The sequence below is a fragment of the Episyrphus balteatus genome, chromosome 2 (assembly GCF_945859705.1).
Source record: "Episyrphus balteatus chromosome 2, idEpiBalt1.1, whole genome shotgun sequence".
Classification (NCBI taxonomy): domain Eukaryota; kingdom Metazoa; phylum Arthropoda; class Insecta; order Diptera; family Syrphidae; genus Episyrphus; species Episyrphus balteatus.
Genome location: NC_079135.1, coordinates 128931697 through 128954074, shown reverse-complemented (window position 1 = coordinate 128954074; position 22378 = coordinate 128931697). Strand labels below are relative to the sequence as shown.

Genomic DNA, 22378 nt, shown 5'->3' with positions numbered 1-22378 from the left:
TCAAGTGTTTTTATAAAAGACTCCAATTCTAGTGCCACTTATGTCCCAAATAAGATATCGTTATCATTTATATGCAGAATGAATATGCATTTTTGCATATTGCAATCTTACCATTTCTATGGTCGGGAGATAACAAAAGACTTTATACAATTGTTATTTATTATACCCAATAAATACAAAGCATGTGGACGGGCATGTAAACAAATTTTTCATAATGACGACGATGAGCTATAGATATGTACTATCAATTAATAGCAATCATTTACTTTAGCGTGCTGAAAATTTAAGTGCAATCGCATCAAATGCACTTGTTTCTGATTGCCATTAAAGTTAGTGTCTCGGCAGGAGATAGTTTTGTATAATCATTCAAGTTTTTGATATTCATCATATCGGTTAGAGCTCGTAAAATGTGTAGTAAAATTGTTGAAACGGGGACATATTTTGATCCTGAAACAAGGATATGGACTGGTCCAAAACTTAAAATGCAATCTGGTGCAGATGCTTCTTTGGGACGTTGTATTGTTGAAAGCTTATTGAAATTACCTGACCATATTGCACAGGTAGTTAAATAAATTTATTAAGTGTTATATTTTAATCAATTTAAAGTGATAATAATTATGTTTATTTTGACGAAGTTGAAATCATGTAATTAAGGTCAATTTCTTGAATAAGACTGTGATTATTTAATAAAATTGAGAATTTTGTTTTCTGCAATTGCATTGATTTCGACATTGAAAAAGTGCCTTTCAATAAATGTGATAAAATTAAATTTTACTTTTTGGCTTCAAAATGCAAATCTGAAGAAGGCAGGAAAGCATTTTTTAGGAATGTAAAGTACAGATTTGTCCAGATCGAAGAAATATTTTCAAAAACTGTTCAAAAAAAGTTTCTAAAATAACACTGGTCTGCAAAAAACAAAAACAAAAATCGGGAGGAAGAACTTTTTTAGGTGAATTTAATTGACTTTAGTGTGCTGAATTCAAAACTGTTTAGGTACAGATTTATTCTATCACGTCTAGTTTTTGAGCTTCATCCAAAAATTAATTTTCAATTAAGTTCTTTTTGATGTTTAGTCAAAAATATATATTTTTCCGTAATATGTTGCTTTTTTAAAGTCAAAATCAGAAGACTTAAATTGGAATTTGGTTCAAAAAACCATTCAATACTTTGGAAAAAAAAAACAAGCAAGATTTTGAGATATTTATCATAAATTTCTTTTTTCAATATCTTTAAGAAAAAAAATTAACTCTAAGAGTTTTAATATATCGTTTTGAGATTGCATAAGTAGTTTTGCATAAAACTACTTAACGGTGATGTTATTCGAAGTCTAATGTACACAAAAAAACGCGTTTTTGACCTGTTATTATTCAAGTATTTCAAAAACGTGACGTGCTAGTAAAATTTTGACTTCTGATTCGGACTCAGCACACAAAAATTCTTTAGAAAAGTAGGTTTTGGTTCAAGCTCTTTTTTCGTTGCCGGTCAATGTAAGGTACCATTTAGTGCAAGCAAAAAAAATTATTGCTCTCATGAATACTTTCATTTGTAAATTATTTTTTTTTTCAACTTCTGTAACTTTCTTATTATCAGTTACCTAAATGGAAAATTTGTATTAACCCAAAATATAGGTAATTAAATTAAATTTACTAGTGCAAGTGCAAAAAATCCGGTGTTTGATTTTTGATTATTGCTCTCATAAATAATTATAATAATAATCATACAAATACTTTTTTTACTTGATAACATCTTATAAAACGATGAACCCCGGCTGCATTTACGAAATTCAAATCAAATCAGTCAATCAATCAATCAATACAGATTATTTGAAAGGTTATTTATTAACCTAAACGTAAATACTGACGAAGGTTTTTTTAAAATTCAATCATTAAGTAGGGTAAATATGGGTAAAAGGAGATGGTAAAAAAAATTATTTTCTAAACGATGGGTTTTAGAGAAGTGAATTTTTTTTTATCGATAGATAAATTAAATAAAAGAATGTTATAGCAATGAAAAAATTCTATAAAATTTCAAAATAAAGTTATGAACGGTTTGGGTTCTGTATTTTTTAATGCTTTCTCGGAAGCGTCATTTTCACGTTCGTTTTTGTTTTTGTTCTGTTAATTCTGCTTTTTTTTTTGTTGGTGTGCAACGTATGTGGCATTTTACCCCAAAACGTCCAAAAATATGAAAACATTCCTAAACAAAAATTAACGCCAAATATCATGTCTTGACAGGATCACAAGTTAGGTTTACATATCCTTTTACCTTTTTTTAAGTAACTTTCATATATTTAATTGAAAAATCCAAAAAAATAACGTTTTTAACGGCCATATTATTCAATCTGGATTTAGTTTGGATTAAAGTTAATTTTAAATCCAATCCCTTAAATCTGAATTTCATAAATCCAAGGATTTAATTTTTTGTTCATATTATTCACTAAAAAAAAAATTATGTCATTGCTCAATAAATTTTGTATAATTTGCATTTATCTTTATTTTCCTTCACAAAATACTTGACAAAACAACTGAACAGCGCACATAGGGGTATTTGCCAGTTTTATGCGGACAAAATTTTGTTTTCGGGTTTTCATCAACGACAAGGTAATTAATACTGGAATTAAGTATTTTAACTGTTATTTTCAATGAAAACATTTTTCTTCCAAATCCTATTTTTGATCAAACAAAAAGTCTCAAGCATGGACCCAAATGGTTTGTTAAAACGCTTAAAAAAGGAGTTTTACTAATTGTATCGCCAACATAAAGGTCTTAAAATTTAGGAAAAATTATGAGGGATCAGGTTTTGTAATTCAAGAAGTTGAATCTTAAAAAAAACTTAAAATATGGATGCATTAAACAAAGTAAGCATTTTAAAACCTAAAACGTTTAAAGAGGGCAAATGTGTCGAAGTTGCACTTAGTTGCAATTTTTTTTTACAGATGCAATTAGATACGAGTTTAACCTTTAGAAAACATTAAATTTTATCACGCAATAATGTGAAATAGTATAACTTTTCTCCTTACCAACACAGAAAAACAATATTTTTACGTTTAATTTTTATTAAGATTCAACATATCACTATTTTATTTTTAAAGTAATATAACATTTAGATACAGCATCTAGTAGAAAGCTTCGTATCTCTTTATCAATATTGCATAAAAACTTTTTTCTATAGCCACTTAAAAAAAAAAGTACTTAATTAAGCACTGTCGCTAAACTATAATAAAATTTTATTTTATTTTTGGGTTGAAAACTCTGAACTCTAGTGTGCTGCTGTAAGTCACCTGGAGTGGTAATCAATTTTAAAACTATAAGACAATTCTAAGTAAGTTTTCTAATTTTAGTAGGAAGTTGAATTTTTACTTTTGGATCAGTTTAAAATTTCGTGTTTTGTCCGCCTAAATTGACTAAATACCCCTATGTGCAGAGTGAAAATGAATTTTGCATCTGGATTTATAAAGTTAAACAGACCTCCAGAGAGCAGTTTAAATTTGTTTGGATTTAACGAGATTGGATTTAAAAAATTGGATTTAAGATTGGATTTAAGAAGTGAATATTATGGAATTGGATTTATTTTTGACATTTGACATTGTTTACATCCAGATGTATTTTTTAAACTAGTGAATAATATGGCCGTAAGCAAACTAAGTTTAATAAAAAGACAATTGGATTTATATTTTCTCGAATATTTTCAAAAATTAATAAACAAATGACTTGAGCGTCCGTGTGTCAGGTGAACTAAGCATTAATGAGCGAACTGCATTGTCAGAATTGCCAATATGAGCTTTTAAGTGTAAAATATTGAAATGTGGCATATTACCCAAACTGGCATATTCTCCCGACTTACCATAAATTTGAGACTTTTTTGGATGTTTTAAAAATTTGAAAAAATAGAATACCACAAAAAAAAACGCTTAAAAAAGTAGATGTTTTTTCAAAAATCATATTTCAAAATCTGGGGCTTTAAATATTTTCCATATTAGGCACCTATTTTTTTTATTATTATCTTTTAAGTGGCATATCTTTTAAATTGCCGATAAAAATGTCCCTATTTACCTATAATAGTTTATCTTTTTCATTTTAAAAAATCGTTCATTACATGGAAAGCTGGGGGGTCATCGATTTATAAAAAACAAATCATCTTAAAGTTAAATATTTTTTCTAAAGAACAAAACTATATTCAAGTCTATTATGTTCTGCAAAAAGTATAATAATGATTTTTTGAAATCACTAATTTTTCATGGAAAAAGTAAAATAAATAACAAATTTTAAAATAATTAGCCCTGAAGAAGACTGTAAACATTAGACAAAATATTTAAACAATAAGATCTCAAGCCCACATGAAATTGAATTTATTAAAATAGTTATTTAGTTAAAATTTATTACCTATTATTGTAAAAAAAAAAAACATTTTTAACTATTTAAAATAGTTATCCCGATATTGGGTGATATGCATAAAAAAGTAGTACCTACTTAAAGTAAAAGGTGAAAGTAAATAGGGGAGAGTGGCGGACAGTGAGACGGTGCAAACAGTGAGACAATCCATTTTTCTCTTTTCTGAAAATAAGCACAGTAACGCTAGTTTGGGTCAAAACGTTTATTTCCCCGTCTGCGTCTTTTAATTTTGTCCCGACTTAATTAAAGCTGTCCATTTTCCCCCGCCGTAAAATATCACACAAAATCAGGTGAAAGTAGTTTTTGGAGTGTTATAAAAAGAGTGTATAACACAAAAAAATCTGGTTAGTGGACAGAACTTTTTTTACATATGTATTATATTTATATGTTCTTTCATAAAAAAATATCATTGAATTAGAATTCCTTCTCGTTTTTTGTAATTTTATATATTTTTCCGAAAAATGACAAAAAGTAAACAGTGAGACATTATTAAAAAGCAAACAGTGAGACATAGGTTTTTTAAAAAGCAAACAGTGAGACATATAGATTTTAAAAAAATCTATTATTTTAGCATGACTTCAAAATGATTTCGTATTGTTTTTTCTTTCATTTTTTTTTGGCTTTTTGTTTTTTTTTTTTTTGAATAAATGGGTTAAAGTAACATAAATTAATTAAGTATATACTTGTCAATTACCTAATTATTTGACGTTTTCGTTATTTTTTTTTTTCACCTAAGAATGTCTCACTGATCGCACCCCTTTCAAACAGTGAGACGTTTTGACTTTTTCTACATTTTAGTCCAATGTGATGCCCTCATTCATTCTTTAACTATAAGTTTTTTTGCAACATTAAGATAAAATATGTCTTAAACTAACTTCAAAGTTTCGTTAAGCTATCTCGAAAACATTCTAAGATATACCAATTTAAAAAAAGGGTGTCTCACTGTCCGCCACTCTCCCCTACTATAAATTCTAGTAAAAGGTAAAATTCATAGTATTTACTTAATTTCGTATGCATAAAAAAAAGTACCTGCTAGCAGGCAAATACTTTAAGTAGATACTAAATTCATCCAAGTAAATACTAGAATTCACCCAAAAATGATAGTAAATACTTTTTTTCTATATGATTGGTATTCGTTTCGAATTTAAGCCTGGTACGTATGCTGCTGAAGCGATACGAAAATTTTCTTACAAAAAAAAGCTACTAAATTTAACGAAAAATTATTTTCAGCTTAGCCAACGAAATTCCTAGCTTTGCCCGCACATTTGGAAAAATTAAAATCATTTGACTTTGGAGACCTAGACAAATTTTCGTTTAGCTTTAGCAGCGTACTAGGGCTTACAAATAAATTGTTCTGAAAGTTTTACCGTGTAATCCAATACAAATTTTTACTGTTTCTTAAATTTGAGTTTGTGATGTGAACATCTGTTCGTGCTTTTTTTGTGAGTCAAAAGTGAACTTAACAGCAGCATACAAAAATTGAACTTGAGATAACAATCAGATAATACATGATGGCTCTAACGATTTTCTTTAAAAAATTTAATATTGAAAATATGGACCGTAATTAACGGTATTTCCCATAGAACCGTTTTCTAGTAAACGACACCACCAATTTCAATAAAAAAATATGAACAAAAACGTTTTAGTGGCCTTAATATTAAAATAAAACAAAATTTTCAATAAAATCATTTTTGGATTAAAAAAAAATCGAAATTTTGTATAAAAAATCTATTTTGAAAACGACTCAATGATTTTATTGAAACTTTATTTTTATTTATCAATTAATATATCTTCTTTTTAATGGAATACCATTTTTATTTTTAAAAAATTTTGTGAACATTTTTATATGAAAAAAAACTTCTTTTTGAAAAAACGGCTAGATTTCCAATTCTTTGTGATGCATTTTTTTATATTTTTTAAAAATAATCTTTTATGAATTTGTAAAAAGCTTTAATATTTTAAGCAACTTTTGACATAAGAGCAAGTACGTGCGACACAGTTTTGCATTTTTTTTTTTTCATTGCGAATTCCTTAAAATATATTATTCATGGCTAGTAAAGTAAATATACTGTTGGCAATTCAAATATGATTCAGAGTTGAAATTATCTCAATAGTTTTGAAACTTGACATTACTTAAAATAAAAACTTATTGAAAAAAAATTACTATTCATTTACAATAATGACTTATTGATAAAGTTTTTTTAAATTTAACTCTGAGCCCGATAATCGATCATTCTAAACTTTTTGCTAATTGATACATAAAAATTCTGCCATTTTGACAAATATTAACAACCATCCATTTTTAAGAAATACCATGAAAAGATTGCGTCAAAATATGACTCAAGACTGCTATTCATAAGTTTCATGGCTTCATAATTGCGGTTTTAAAACAAAAAAGTATATACTATCAATTTTACAAGTTGGTATTTTGTAACCTTGAAAAAACCTAGTAATTCCTAAAGAAAAAAAGTACTTACTAGTTTTTATGCATATGGAATAAAGTATTTACTGAAAAAGTTCATCCAAAAAAGTAGTTACTATGAATGATAGTAAATACTTAATTTTCAGCATTTACTTGATTTTTATGCATATGAAAAATAGTATATACTTGAAAATTCTCTAGTAAAAGCATTTACTATTTTTTATGCATATCACCCATTGAGGCATATGCATAAAAAAAAGTAATTACTAGTAGTAAAAGGTTTATAGTAAATACTAGTAGTACTAGTAGAAGCTGAAACTAATAGTATTTACTACATTCGGTATGCATAAACCTTAGTTTCTACCAGCTAGTATAAACTAGTAGTAAATACTGGATTCATCCCAGTAAATACTACTAGTTCATCTGAAAGTAATAGTATATACTAGATACCTACATAAATGCTGTTGCTTTTTTTTTGTTGTATATTTTTAACGTTCTATAATTTCTTTCATTTGTAACCAATTTTTTGTATTACAATTTGTTGATAATAGCCCCGTTCCATTGGAGGTGGTAGTTTACTCATGAGTAGGTCTAGTACTAGAATTAACACTTGATCTTCTACTCGAGGAGATAGAAATGTGTAGTTGTTGTACTAGATTTATACTCACGAGTAAACTACCACCTCCAATGGAACGGGGCTAATAACAACTGGTGTTTAAGGCGGTTAAGTTTTATACGCTTAAAAAAAATCCCTAAAAAAGCATTTTAATTTTAGTACACATAATTTACTTCACTATTTCAAATCTACTTTGCTATTTTTACTTTGCATTACTTTGACTGTTTTAATCATAATTGTATAGGTACTCTTATTTTTGTTTCATTTAATTTTCAACTTGAGAAAATTTATTTTCCTTATTCAATAAAAAAATCAAATATACCTACAACATCGAGTGAATATACTTAAAATTAATTTTCAACACAATTTAAGAGTTTAAAAGTGAGTGTTCGAAGTTAAAAAAATGGCAAAAGTAGAAGTAGAGTTTGTTAAAATACTAGAAAAGTATGCCGTACTTATTAACAAATCTCAACAGCCTCATATAAAAAAAAGCAAAGGCGGAAGCCTTAAAATTGTTTATTCCTGAGTTTCAAGCCAACACTGGTATTTTAATAACAGGAGACCAACTAAAGAAGAGGATAAATAACATTTAACATGAGAAAGTTTTTACTAGTAAATGTTCAAGTTGGTATTTAGAAACTTGAAAAATTACCAGTAAATACTAGAAAGTAAAAGTTCGTACTAATTTTTTATGCATATCAAAACCAGTATTTACTATAAAAATTCATCCAAAACTAGTAAATACTATTCTTCTAGTAAATACTACCTTTCCAGCATTTACTATGTTTTTTATGCATATGGAAAGTAGTAAATACTATTAAAATTTACTAGTAAAAGCATATGCTACCTTTTATGCATACGGCTCATTAACTCTATTTTTTGCTCTGAGTGCACTATATGGACATGCATAAACTGTTCAAGAGTAGAACATCAATTTGGATTTTCCGTCAAAAATTTCAATATAAAAGGTTATGCATACGCCATAGGGATCTGCTGATGATTTTAATAAAAAGAAAATGTATTACTGACTTAATATTTCACTGATTTTTAAAACAAAGGTGTTAAAACTCAAAATTTTACATGTTGGGTTCTAAAATATCTGAGTCCCAATACCGAGTTTTCACTAAAAAAAAAACCTAAAGTTTTTGCATAGGTATTATATTTTTGTTAAGCTAAAGGTTTTCGTAAACTACAAGCTTTCGATAAAACCTACTCCAATCCTGAAACTTCGAATACAAATTTATATGACTTTTTTTTTTAGATCTGTGCCAACAATGGAAAACAATACACCAACGAACAAATTCTTACCATGAGCATTCGAATAGCTCAACATCTTGAAGATATTGGCATTCAACAAGAAGATGTTATAGGCATTTGTGCTTCCAATACGGACTTTCTAGCTCCATTAGTATTTGGATCTCTGCTATGTGGGACAATTATAAGTACTCTAGATCCTTCATTTGACAAAGGTAATATTTATTTGTTTTCAATTTTCTTCACTTATCAACACAGTACATAATTTTTCCAATAGATGGCGTTCGACATATATTTAGCATAACTAAACCAAAAATCATGTTTTGTGATGGCGGCGAAGTGTATCAGATCGTTAAAGAATCATTGGCAGAAATTGATCCATCCATTCCAATCTATACAATAAAAAATCATTTTGAAGGAGTTAGAAGAATCGAAGAACTCATTGTTTCTACAGGAAAGGAAGCTTCATTCATCGTGAAACCATTGAAAAGAGGAAGCAGCCAAACAGCTCTAATCTTGTGTTCATCTGGAACCACAGGACTACCCAAAGGCGTTTGTATGTCCCATGAGAGCCTTATGAACTCATTAATTTTGTAAGCATTTTACTTTCTTTGGAGGTAGTAGATTGCTCATAAGAATAAATCTAGTACAGCTAGCAGAGAATCATGTATAGATTATCTACTAATGATCTACTTATGATCAACTCATCAGTAGTCTATTATCTCCAAAGCAATGCCAACAGTCCCGTTCCATTGGAGTTGGCAGTCTACTCATGAGTAGATCTAGTACTACAATTAACACATGATCTTCTACTCGAGGAGATAGGAATGTGTAGTTGTTGTACTAGATTTCTCTCACCTCCAATGGAACAGAGCTTACAATAACAAAAGCCCTGTCCATTGGAGGTGGTAGTTTAGTACTAAAATTTAAAAATGATCGTCTATTCGAGTAAATAGAATGTGTGGTTGATAGTACTAGATTTCTACTCATGAGTAGATTACCATCTCCAAAGGAACGCGGCTAAAAACATAAACATCAGACCCTACTACATCCACTTTATTTCTAGTTCCTTAAACCCAGATGACAAATTGCTTGGATTTAGTACTATATATTGGGTTTCTGGAATTATTTGTCTCGTTCATGGCACCATGAATAATTGTACTAGAGTCATAACTGATCAAAAGTTCTCACCCGAATTATTTCTCAAAATAATTGAACAATACAAAATTACTGCAGTCTTTACTCCACCATCACAAATGGCTATGGCCGTCCAATGTCCAGACATATCGAAGAGGGACTTAAGATCTTTATTGACATACATTTGTGGTGGGAGTGCTGTTCCATTTGCAGTTGTACAAGAATTTTCCCAACACGTAAAAGACTGCCAAATGATTATTGGCTATGGCATGAGTGAACTTTCTGGTGGATGTTGCTTTGGCATTCCGACAAAGGCTGGTGAAAATGGCAAGTTAATGCCCAATATGACAGTCAAAATTATCGATGATAATGGTAAACAACTTGGAATTGGTGAAATGGGTGAAATTTGTATAAAAAGCCCCTTTAATTGGGCTGGATATTTGGGTAATCCGACAGCTACAAGTCAGATTTACCATCAAGATGGATACATTTATTCGGGTGATATTGGTTATTTCGATGAAAGCGGTTCTTTGCTGATTGTTGACCGAAAAAAAGATATCATGAAATACAATAATTTCCATTTTTCGCCAAGTGAGATTGAAGAGGTTATTATACAAATTCCAGATGTTGTGGAGGTGTGTGTTTGCGGAATTCCTGATATTATTTCAAGCTTTTTACCAGCTGCTGCTGTTGTTAAAGTTCCGGGTAGTAGTTTAACTGAAAATGATATTGCTCAATATGTAGCTGAGAGGATGGCGCACTTTAAACACTTGCATGGAGGAGTGTACTTCTTGGATTCGTTGCCAAAAACTGCTTCAGGGAAAAATATTCGAGCCAAAGTTACCAAAATTTTAGAATCTTTATATGATCAAAGAAAAGAAAAATCATTTGCATAGACAAACATGTTGATGATTAAATTGTCTCAAGTTAGAAATAATTTGTGAGTTAAAGTAAATAAAATTGATAAATTGTTGGTTTAAGGATTTTATTTCATCTCAACCGAAGTTCTAGTCCAGTAATTTTAGGTTTTATCTGCGGAAAAATTCCTACTGGGCTGAATTTTAGTATACAGCTTAATGACGGCTTTGTTATGAAGATGTGAAAAATCGACATTGATATCGTGTCCGCGTTAAGAGTTATAGGGGTCAAAAGGTCACAAAAACTGGTTTTTCACGATTTTCAGCAAAACGGTAAGTCTTATCAAAAAATTTTCAATGCAAGAATTGTAGACCAGATTATTATATATAAAAAGTGTCATGACACTTTTTTTCCTAAGACCCACCGTTTCTTAGGTATAACGATTCAAAAAGTTGAAGTTTAGTTGTAATCGTCATAATCCTATTCCTGAAAAAAAACTCCTAACTGAAAAGTTCCTGAAATTTCATTATTTTTTTAGCTTGAATTTCGTTCTTCAACTGTTAAGAATATGGGGAAACCAAAAAAAAAATGGAAATTTTCGCCATTTTTCCGATTGGGGCCCTTCTCCCGAAACCATTTCCCTGGGAATTTTTGTTTAGAATATGTCTGAAAATATACAGGGTGTGCAATAGAGAATGAACAACCCTAAAACGGCTTAAAGCTACACTTATGATTGTTCTAAAAACAGATAGAAAAAAGTTCTATCGCAACCAGTTCATAAAATATGGACTTTTTTTCGTTCAGTGTATTTTAAATTTTATCATCTTATGTTTTCGTTCACTACAACCACGAATGAATGAATTTTATTTATTTCTTTTTTTTATAATTTTCTACAGTAATTGGATGAGTACATAAACGCTTTAGAAACTGCAAAGCTATTGCACATTTTCGTAAAAAAAATTTTGAAATCTGTTTTTTGATGCAAAATGTAAAAAAAGTATTTTATGAAAAATTTTAAACACCTGTGGTATAAAATAAATCTATAGAAACCTAGGTGGCCATCTTTCTTAAAAATATTCTCCTTATACCAGAATATTTTTAAGAAAGTTGGCCACCTAGGTTTCTATAGATTTATTTTATACCACAGGTGTTTAAAATTTTTCATAAAATACTTTTTTTACATTTTGCATCAAAAAACAGATTTCAAAATTTTTTTTACGAAAATGTGCAATAGCTTTGCAGTTTCTAAAGCGTTTATGTAATCATCCAATTATTGTAGAAAATTATAAAAAAAAGAAATAAATAAAATTCATTCATTCGTGGTTGTAGTGAACGAAAACATAAGATGATAAAATTTAAAATACACTGAACGAAAAAAAGTCCATATTTTATGAACTGGTTGCGATAGAACTTTTTTCTATCTGTTTTTAGAACAATCATAAGTGTAGCTATAAGCCGTTTTAGGGTTGTTCATTCTCTATTGCACACCCTGTATATTTTCAGACATATTCTAAACAAAAATTCCCAGGGAAATGGTTTCGGGAGAAGGGCCCCAATCGGAAAAATGGCGAAAATTTCCATTTTTTTTTTTTTGCTTTCCTATATTCTTAACCATTGAAAAACGAAATTCAAGCTTAAAAAATAATGAAATTTCAGGAACTTTTCAGTTAGGAGTTTTTTTTCAGGAATAGGATTATGACGATTACAACTAAACTTCAACTTTTTGAATCGTTATACCTAAGAAACGGTGGGTCTTAGGAAAAAAAGTGTCATGACACTTTTTATATATAATAATCTGGTCTACAATTCTTGCATTGAAAATTTTTTGATAAGACTTACCGTTTTGCTGAAAATCGTGAAAAACCAGTTTTTGTGACCTTTTGACCCCTATAACTCTTAACGCGGACACGATATCAATGTCGATTTTTCACATCTTCATAACAAAGCCGTCATTAAGCTGTATACCAAAATTCAGCCCAGTAGGAATTTTTCCGCAGATTGGGCTTAAAAATGACTAAAATGACTGGGCTATTCTTAATTTGTTTAGATTTAAAATAAGGAAGGGTTTGCTTAAACGCATTATTTTATGCGGAAGAGTATTTATGCATAGACTTCATTCAAAAGGTAATAAAAAAGTAGGTCTCTAATACGGATTTTTTTTAAGGCCATATTGTTCACTAGTTTAAAAAATACATCTGGATGTAAAGAAATTGAAATGTCAAAAATAAATCCGAATCCATAATATTCACTATCTCACAGAGATAGTCATTTTTAACTATTTTCATAGTTAAAACCGGGATAACTACTTTGGATTTGGATTTATTTTTGACATTTGACAATTTATCATCCAGATGTATTTGGATGTTTTAAAATATGAGTTTTAAAATATGAATTTTTGAAACACACAGTTTCTAGGTGAGAGGCACCTACTTACATCTATTGGATATAACAAGGTATATTTTTGGGTGTTTTTTTAACAAAAGCACACAACCTGTTTTCTTATGACGTTATCACGTAAAATTATCGTTCGTAAACCGACTTTACGGGCACCCACCTTATTTTTAGCTAGAACTGCATACCTTCCGGCTAAAACTCTCAGCATAATTTAAGCTCGTCTAAAAGTTGGAGGGTACACTTTAGCTCAATTCGCTGGAAAAAAGCATTAATTTCGCAAATATTGAAGAATCTTTTGAATGAAAACTTCTTCCTACCAACAAATGGGAAGTTCGAACATTTGTTCTTGTCTTCTCTTTCTTTTTACAGTTACAATTTTGACGTTTGCAACTCGGCGAAAACCAAAACAAATCACATTTATTAACAAATAGAGCAAAGAAAAAGCATTAATTTCGCAAATATTGAAGAATCTTTTGAATGAAAACTTCTTCCTAATACCAACAATTGGGAAGTTCGAACATTTGTTCTTGTCTTCTCTTTCTTCTTACAGTTACAATTTTGACGTTTTCAACACGGCGAAAACCAAAACAAACCACATTTGTTAACAAATAGAGCAAAGAAATGTATTTTAATTTTCGTAGTTTTTTCGATTTATTAAACACTAGATTAAGTACATATCGTCGGTCTCATGAGAAAACCTCGTAACTCCCAAAATCAAAATTTTACAGGAGAGACGAAAGAGTAAACAAACAACAGAGTAGTTGGGAAGAAACGCGCTGTGCAAAATTTGAATTTAAGTCTATTTAGAGTTTTCGGAATGACCCCAAATTTTCTGGGTTGCTCCGCTGACATATTTTCTAAAGAATGGCATTCAAAAGTCATTTTTGAAAAAAGTGGAGTTACGAGGTTTTCTCATGAGACCGACGATATGTAAAAGTATAACGCAGTTACAAAAAAAAACAAATAGAAATTGATTTGTATGAGTTTTTTTTTTGCCAAAAACAGTTCTTTAAAATAGCACGCGTTTTTGAAAATTTGGTTTGTTTTGGTTCTCACCTAGTTTAGAATATGTTTTTTTTTTTTGTTTGTTTGGTACTGACAGTTGTGTGAAATTCCGAATTCAGTTCCTCTTCTTTCCATCACTACGTATCATCTGGTAGAGGACATGTCCATGTCCATGTCCATGTCCATGTCCATGTCCATGTCCATGTCCATGTCCATGTCCATGTCCATGTCCATGTCCATGTCCATGTCCATGTCCATGTCCATGTCCATGTCCACTTCCATGTCCATGTCCATGTCCATGTCCATGTCCATGTCCATGTCCATGTCCATGTCCATGTCCATGTCCATGTCCATGTCCATGTCCATGTCTTGTCTTGTCTTGTCTTGTCTTGTCTTGTCTTGTCTTGTCTTGTCTTGTCTTGTCTTGTCTTGTCTTGTCTTGTCTTGTCTTGTCTTGTCTTGTCTTGTCTTGTCTTGTCTTGTCTTGTCTTGTCTTGTCTTGTCTTGTCTTGTCTTGTTTTATCTTATCTTGTCCATTCTTGTCACATTATTTTATTCCCTTATATATGTCTTCTGTCCTGTCTCATTTCTTGTTTTAACAGAAAAAGAAAAACTAATAACAATGTTTGTGATCAATTCATCATGATATCAAGATTTGAGAAACATTTAAAACACGACTGAAAACCATGCAAATATATACATAAATGACTGAATTTTGGGAAATAAAGAACAAAAAAGCTACTTCATCCTTTTCTCAATTGTTTTAATTTATTTTGCTACATTTTATTTGCTATTGTGAATCGATTAAAATTTCCATTGTGACTTACACCGATGCACAAAAATTATAACAATTAGCTCACTTTCGAACAGTTTTTTTTCCCTTCTCTCAACATTCTTTGGCTGTCAAACCAAAATATTTGTGTATGCCAAAAATATTTCCATTTGATTTCGTTTCGTGAATTTTTTGACAAAAGCTAGAAAGAAAAGAAAACCCTGAGAGTGCAAGCACAGAAGACGAAGAAAATTCCAATTTGTGTTCAAAACTATAAAACGAAACTCAATAAACAAAAACCCATTCGAAACAAATCACCCACCAGAATCATCATCATCATCTCATTGATAACTTTTTAAAGCAATGTTTGCTACAAGCGCAGGCCTTATTCAAGCCTAAAATCAATTTGTCCAAACTTAAAATAAGCAATAATACAATAGAAGCGGCGGCTACGGCCGCACAGACTTGAAACAACACAAATCCAAACTGGACGACGACGACGAACAACAATGAATCTGAATGTTTTTATGGCCTATTTGGCCGTGTGCGCTTTATGCCTTCAAATACCCATAACCAATTCCAAGACTTCGACTCTTTGGAAACTAAATGCGGATGATAGAAAGATTACGGGTCGTATTGAAGAAGATAAGGTAGGAAGAGTGTTGTCACTCAATTAGAAGAAATTAAATTATGTTTGTTACTCTTTTTTTGTAGGACATGGTCCTTCTTAATTCGGCTGTAAATGATAAGTACAAGAACGACGATGTATTCAATATTATTACATCGACAATTGCATACGGCTCCACTTGGAGCAAACAATCTGTAGAACGATCGTGTGATATTCCATGCGATGGGTGAGTTCCTTCGAACACATTAATTTCTATTCCCACTTAAATGCATTTATATATTTTATTATAGTAGCGACAATGATAGTGGGGTAAATCTTAAAGGTATACCCCCAACAGCGTCAGTTGTGACAGTTGTTAGTGCGAGTAAAACAGCATTAAAAAAGACCAACAGTGAATTGGACGAAGTGCTGGATTGTGGCAAACCTGTTAATTTTACTTATTATGATTATTTGATTGGTGTCGCGCAAAGATTTAATCATCCGCTGATACCGGAGCCTGATGTGAGTATTTTATTTTTGTATATGTTTATTTTTATTCAAAAAAAAAAAAACTAGCAATTTATTCCTAATAGCGTGTTCGGTCTTAATTAAGTTAGAAATTACTAAAGCAAACTCTGTATGTGTTTATGAGTAATTTTTTTTTTTTTCAAATTCAATCAATTGCGGAGTTTCTCAACCTTTTAAGTTTTTTTTTTTTGTTTTGATGTTATCATTTTTGTGATGACAAAAGGAGGACATTGCGATTCTAAATTTAAATGGAAATTACTATTGTGGAAGGACATTTTCAATATACTTTTAATTACTGTTTGACATTATTTCAAGCTAAAATAATGTCAAATCTAAATATAAATATTGGTAATAGCATTAGCAATTTATGAAGCCTGGGATATGTAGATAGTTCTCGATAGGTGTCTAATGTGCCATTTTGATATTATGATTTGCGTGACCTCTGTGTGATATTGAATCGATTAATTGTAACTTTATTTTATTTATTTTATTCAAAATCTTAAAAAAGTAAAAACTTTAGGTCTCAAAACACACGTGGTATAAGATATGAGAATAACTGGCTGGAGTAATTGTAACTGTAGCTGTTGTAAAAATTTAAATTCAATAAACACTACAAAACCACTGGAAATGGTTGACTTAATAGAGGGGTAAATTATCCACCTCACTTTCATAAGACACGTTATCCCGGAACCAATTCTTAAACCACTTTTTTACTTTCAAGCTATAGTATGGATCTGTAAACTTATTTCATAGAATCAGAAACATTCACATGCCCCTTTGAGAAATACTCGGTATTGGACTCTGCATTCCTGAATAGAAGTAGGAACCAAGTATAGCAGTCGTTAGCGTGGCAGGCCATTACACGAACGACTGTTGTATTGGAAGACTCATCATTAAACTAGCTAGCCATGCAGGTTTCTCTCCAGGGAAGGTTCGGTTCAGACCAACTGTCTCTCATGATCAAAACGATCAGTGATCACAGTTTTTGTCCATTAAGGTCACAACAGTTATTAAATCTATTAATTCGAATATATTATTGATCGTTTACTGTCCAAATAGGTTTTAGATAATATTTGTTGAATAGTTTGTAAATTCAGGGTCGACTATGCAAACGTTTGTGGGCTAAGATCTAATTTCTATGATGTGTACATTTATACAGTAGACTACGAAATAGGCCAGCGATTTGGCAGTGAATGAAAAACAATTGCTATTATTCTTTTCCTATTATAAGCGTATCTTTCCTTCGTTGTTTATTTATCGGATAGTAATACAACTTCTAATGGAAGTAACGCAAAAACTACTAAATATAATTACCCAAAAGTAGTAAAAATGTTTGGTCATTTGTAAAAAAAAACATTCGCAATACGACCTCCTAGTCGTTTCCAACGTTCGTCTTCAATAACACTCCTTTTGTAGCACTGTTTAGAAAGTCAACCTACCTTTTTTGAGAGGCATTTCCCTGCCAACTGCCATATAGTGCCATGACTTATACACTATACAGTACTTGAGGGCACTTGTACAATGGCAATAGTTCTCAAAGACGTTGACATACACAAACCCGCTGGCCCGTATAGTTTCCCACCCATCGTTCAGAAGAGGTGTACTTCCACCTGGGAAAACCACTGCGTCAGCTTTTTTATCTGATCTATTCTACTGAGTCTCTTCTCGAATGGATGGAAAACAGCAATTGTCCAGACTGTCCCTAAAAAAGGGGAATTATATTACCCTCCAACCATCGACCAATTGCTCTTGCGTCCCTTCTTACCAAGATCATGAAAATGCTAGTTAATTTTCAGCTAAAGAAATACATACATATGTATGTATCTTAAATAACGGAAGCTATTTAATGATCTGTTTTTGTAGCAATAGATCCACTGGTAATTTGATGGATTATCTCACCGAACAGTAGAACAAATCTTTAAATCGTTTTGGAGAAAGTAAGATAATTGCACTTGATATTTGAAAAGCATTTGATAGAGTTTTGTTTCATGCTCTTCCGAAAATGCTTGCATTCGGTATTAATAAATCTCTTCTTCATTCAAATCGTTCAATTCAAGATGTATTGGATGAATTCAAGTCTGAAACCCAATATAAATGCTGGTGTGTCCCTGGGGTCCGTTTTGTCTTCGACTCTATTTCTCATTCATTCCTTCGGATGTGGAACTTCAACGGCAAAATATGATAAGCTCATTATTTTCCTGGGGTTGAAACCGCTTAGGCTTCTTGTGACACCTACTTTGCTATCACTTTCATACAAAAATATATTTCCTTTTTCAATTTACAAGCAAAACACAATTAAATAAAATTATAATTTAGATCTTTAATTTTATTGTAGCATATAAGATAAAGGTTCTTAAATACACAATTATTATTACTTTTATTTGAAAAGAAATTAAGTCGAATGTTTCTGGTTAGGATTTCAAACAAAAATAATTACCTACTTTTTTTTTCAAAAACAGATGAATGCATGTTTTAAAACTTTTGTTTTATATAACGTTTGTTAAAAAAGCATTACATAAATGTGTTAAAAAATCGATTATATATTTTTATTTAATTTGCTTCAAAATAATGTCTTCTCCCTCTTAGTCGAATTTTCACTGGACACGAGTTGAAAAGAGCTATTAGGTAATATAATCCTTTTTCTTCAAACGTTTTCATTGAAAATGGTGGAAAAAATCTGGTTTGAGTAGAATTCGTCTTAGAGGGAATTGACTATATTTTTATAATAAAAATAAGATGTTCTGATTTCCGAACGTTTTTCCGTTTTTGAATTTTAGCTGTTCCGAATTCCGTATTCGAACACATTTTGCATATCATAGTTCATAGGTGTTTCGAAAAACGAACGGATATACAATCTGACAAATTTTTGTCGTTTTCAATCCGGGTAACAATTTGCTACCGGAAAACAATATTCTCCAACAAAAAGTCGAATGGAAATCAGAACAACCGTTTTCAATCCGTACGGATTCAATTTTTGTTTCCGTTTTCAAATTCCAACAAATAGCAGTGTAAAGCTTAAATTAATTATGGCATTTAAATAACGAAAACTTGTATCCCAACTAAAAGTTTTGTTTTCAAATAAATTGAGCATAGATCCAACAAACCAAGAAAATTTCTTCAATTTTGTTTATAATCTTTTTAAACTTATTAAAATAATTTATATTTTGTTTCAATTATAGGTTGCCTATTTGTTTCTTAAAAACAAGGACGAAAAATCCCTCAAAAGCTTCGACATAAGTTTACTTGAAAAACGTTTGAAACGTGCTCGAAAAGATAAACCACGTTCGGTGCATTTGTACAATCAAATTGGTAATTATTGGCGAATTCGTGGCGATGCGCGACAATCAATAGAATGTTTCCGACGTGCCCTATCAATATCACCGACAAATGCCGAAGTTTTACTCAATTTAGCGAGAGTCTTGTACAATTTGCAGTATCTTGATGATGCTATTCATTTAACAAGGAGGTAAATTTTTAAAAAAGTCCGTTTTCTTCAAATAAAATTAATTTATTCTTTCTTTAAAGATCTCTCGAAGTTCAACCACCAGACCGTTCGGCATGGCGTCAGTATTTTACTCTTGGCGAAATATTCAAGGCCTACGGACATTTTCAAGAATCTGTGCTACATTTACGTCACGCTCTCGAATTGTATCCGCAACACGAGCCAATACTCAAAGCATTGAGAGATGTTGAAAATAATCCAACGTCTCCGTTGCATGTTTACACAATTTTAATTATTGCTGCTTTGGTAAGTTTTTTAAATAAATTTTGAAGAAAAGTTTAAAGTAAAAACGGTTTTCTTCACAGGTAATTGCGGTTTTTATTGTCATCATAACATCGTCGGATAATTCAGACGCATGTGTTCAACAATCAGAGTTTGAACCGAAAATTCAGCGCCATTTTAACCGAGCGATGGCAATGCGCTCCCTCAAAGGATTCTCTTCGCGAAACTTTAAGCACAGAAAATACTAATTAAAAAAAAAAAAAACAAAAATTATAAAAAAAGAGCACTCTTTACACAAAACAAAAAAAAAAAAAACAAAACAAAATACACAGGCGGAAGTTGTATTTCTTCATTAGTATGCTTAGTTATTTTCGAGCTTCTTTTCTTAATCACCAGATGGCAACTAAAAAAATTATATTCTTATGTTGCCTTTTGGATGAGTATCTAACCGAGATCTCTTTAGATATACACACATACAATATATACAAACATTTTTTTCGTTTAACAAAAAAAAAAAAATATATAAAAAAAACTAGTCTTAATTTTACAAAAAAACAAGAGTTATTGATTCTGAAGTCCAAAAGTATTTGTGATAACAAAATGAAGGTTTTTTTTTTTATTTGATTTGATTTAATTTCATTTCCCAAGATTTGTATCATTTATTAATGATAAATAAAATGAAACTCTCGCAAAATTAATTATTGTTAATTGCCATTTTTTTGTAGTTTTAATTTAACTCATTTAAAAATTGTTAAGTGATCGAATTGTACTTAAATTTGCTTTTTTTTAAATAATATTTTTAATTACTTTCGAACAAATTTACCCTTTAAATGCTAAAAAAACAAAAGAACAAACTCGCCATAATTATTTAATTTAATTTTAGTTATTTTTTTTTTCTCTAATAAATTGCCTCTCACTGAAAAATAAAAGTGAAAAAATGATGCGTTTGAAATATAAAACCAAAGAATTACTGTATAATTTTTTTTTAGTTGTTAAATTATTTTTAGGTTGAAAACAAAAATGTTAATTAGCTTAAGTTAGTATGCTAAAAAGAATTAAAAACCTCGCTTTAGTTAAACAAAACAGAACAAAAAAAAAAGAAAACTTGGGAAATACAATTTAATATTTTTTTTTAATTAATTGTTTCGTATTTTTTTTTTTTTTTACTAAAACCGAAATTTTTGAATAAGATTTTTTTGTTTCTCTTAAACTTAACAAAGAAAAGAATGTTTTTTATTTTTTAATTATTTGTTTAATTAATTCGAATTGAAATTGATTTTTTTTAAGTTTTTTTTTAGTTTTTTTTTCGTATGGAAGCCATAATAATGTTTTGAAGAAAAGCTAAACACAAAAAAGGAAAGAAATATATTAACAATTATTATATTATTAATTCTTTATAATTCATAATTATAGTACTTTATGTAACTTATTGAAGGAAATCTTTAAAAAAAAAAAAATGAAGCAAAACAAAATAAAACAAAGAAATGAGCATTAAAAAAACTGTGTTTGAAATTTTATACGAATTTATGTATTTTAAGATGATAAGATGATTTTCTTTTAAAAAATCAAATTAACGGCCATAAATTGATAAAACTAGTTGAGTAAATGAAGTTTATGATATTTCCACAAACTGGTACATTTATTACCATCGAAAGATTTGTAACTTTAAATCTTCAATTTAATTTCGTTAATGTTATCAAATGGTTAACTAGTTTTAACATTTATCAATAAAAAATGAGCGTACAGTGAGTCACGTGAAAAACTGGAGAAAGGAAAACACAAATCTCACACTATCGAATATGTCAGGAACAGAAGATCGAAAATAATTGTTTTTTTTTTTTTTGGGAAAATAGAAATTGGCATAAGATGATAAAAAATACGAACAAGGTGGGTCCTGCAATTTGGTCTGTATGCATATTTGAGCTACATCCTAAGCTACTGAGCCATTTTTTAAGGTCATAAATGTCGGATGAGATTCCATGATCATTATGGAAACTTTTTCAAAAATGGATCTTGATTAAAATTTTCCCTGTAACCTTTAAGAGAATCTGCATATTCTAAGTGAAGAAAAACTATACTGCCGTGTTCGGTAGGTCAATAAAACAAAAAAACGGGGGATCGTCTTTAAAGCGATAACTCGTAACTCATAAGCTTTTTGCTTAGGCCCTTATTGCGAGTGTCGTTCAACTTTCGATGCGATAAATATCTGTTTTGATATTGTGTATCCTTTCCACAAAAATATTTGCTATTGTGAACTATGAACTTGATTTGATTGTAGACGAAAAAGATCGAACGATAAAACAACAAATTTCGTCCTCAACAGAATTTCATAACACAAAAATTCATTTTCGACGATCGCTTATCGACAAAAGTCGTCTTTCGATAGACAAACCACATTGGCAAAAAAATGACGTTTTTCGGCATTTTCTAACGGTAATGGGCACGTTCAAAGAGCTAACATAAAGCTATCGGATAGCATTTTGTTGTTGTAAACAATGTTAAAAATTAGCAAGGAAACGAACCATTTTCTGTCAAAAAATAATCTGAACGTATCCGAGAATTTCTGGTATACCTCAGGTATTCAAGTGATCAGCTGATAAACATTTAGTTTTTTTTTATTTTGATTACTTTTCGGGCTTAAAAATAAATACAAATTTGCAAGAAATAAAG

The 22378-nt window shown here is 30.2% G+C and overlaps 4 protein-coding genes across 4 annotated transcripts in view; 3 read left to right on the top strand and 1 right to left on the bottom strand.

The window, feature by feature from the left end:
* LOC129908207 (bifunctional phosphoribosylaminoimidazole carboxylase/phosphoribosylaminoimidazole succinocarboxamide synthetase) overlaps positions 1-22378 on the bottom strand; it is a 91177-nt gene that overhangs the window by 29855 nt on the left and 38944 nt on the right. The window lies entirely within an intron of this gene.
* On the top strand, positions 303-10800 carry LOC129908205 (probable 4-coumarate--CoA ligase 3). The gene is made up of 4 exons (XM_055984563.1): positions 303-560; positions 8691-8898; positions 8961-9276; positions 9750-10800. The coding sequence occupies exons 1-4, from the start codon at positions 408-410 to the stop codon at positions 10714-10716; spliced, it is 1644 nt and encodes a 547-aa protein (XP_055840538.1). The 5' UTR covers positions 303-407; the 3' UTR covers positions 10717-10800.
* Positions 10723-14676, top strand: LOC129909756 (sperm mitochondrial-associated cysteine-rich protein-like). The gene is made up of 2 exons (XM_055986828.1): positions 10723-10746; positions 14233-14676. Exons 1-2 carry the CDS (start codon positions 10723-10725, stop codon positions 14674-14676), a joined length of 468 nt encoding a protein of 155 aa, XP_055842803.1.
* LOC129908208 (tetratricopeptide repeat protein 17-like) lies at positions 15166-20033 on the top strand. The gene is made up of 6 exons (XM_055984568.1): positions 15166-15499; positions 15564-15703; positions 15768-15978; positions 19164-19450; positions 19510-19732; positions 19792-20033. The coding sequence occupies exons 1-6, from the start codon at positions 15359-15361 to the stop codon at positions 19954-19956; spliced, it is 1167 nt and encodes a 388-aa protein (XP_055840543.1). The 5' UTR covers positions 15166-15358; the 3' UTR covers positions 19957-20033.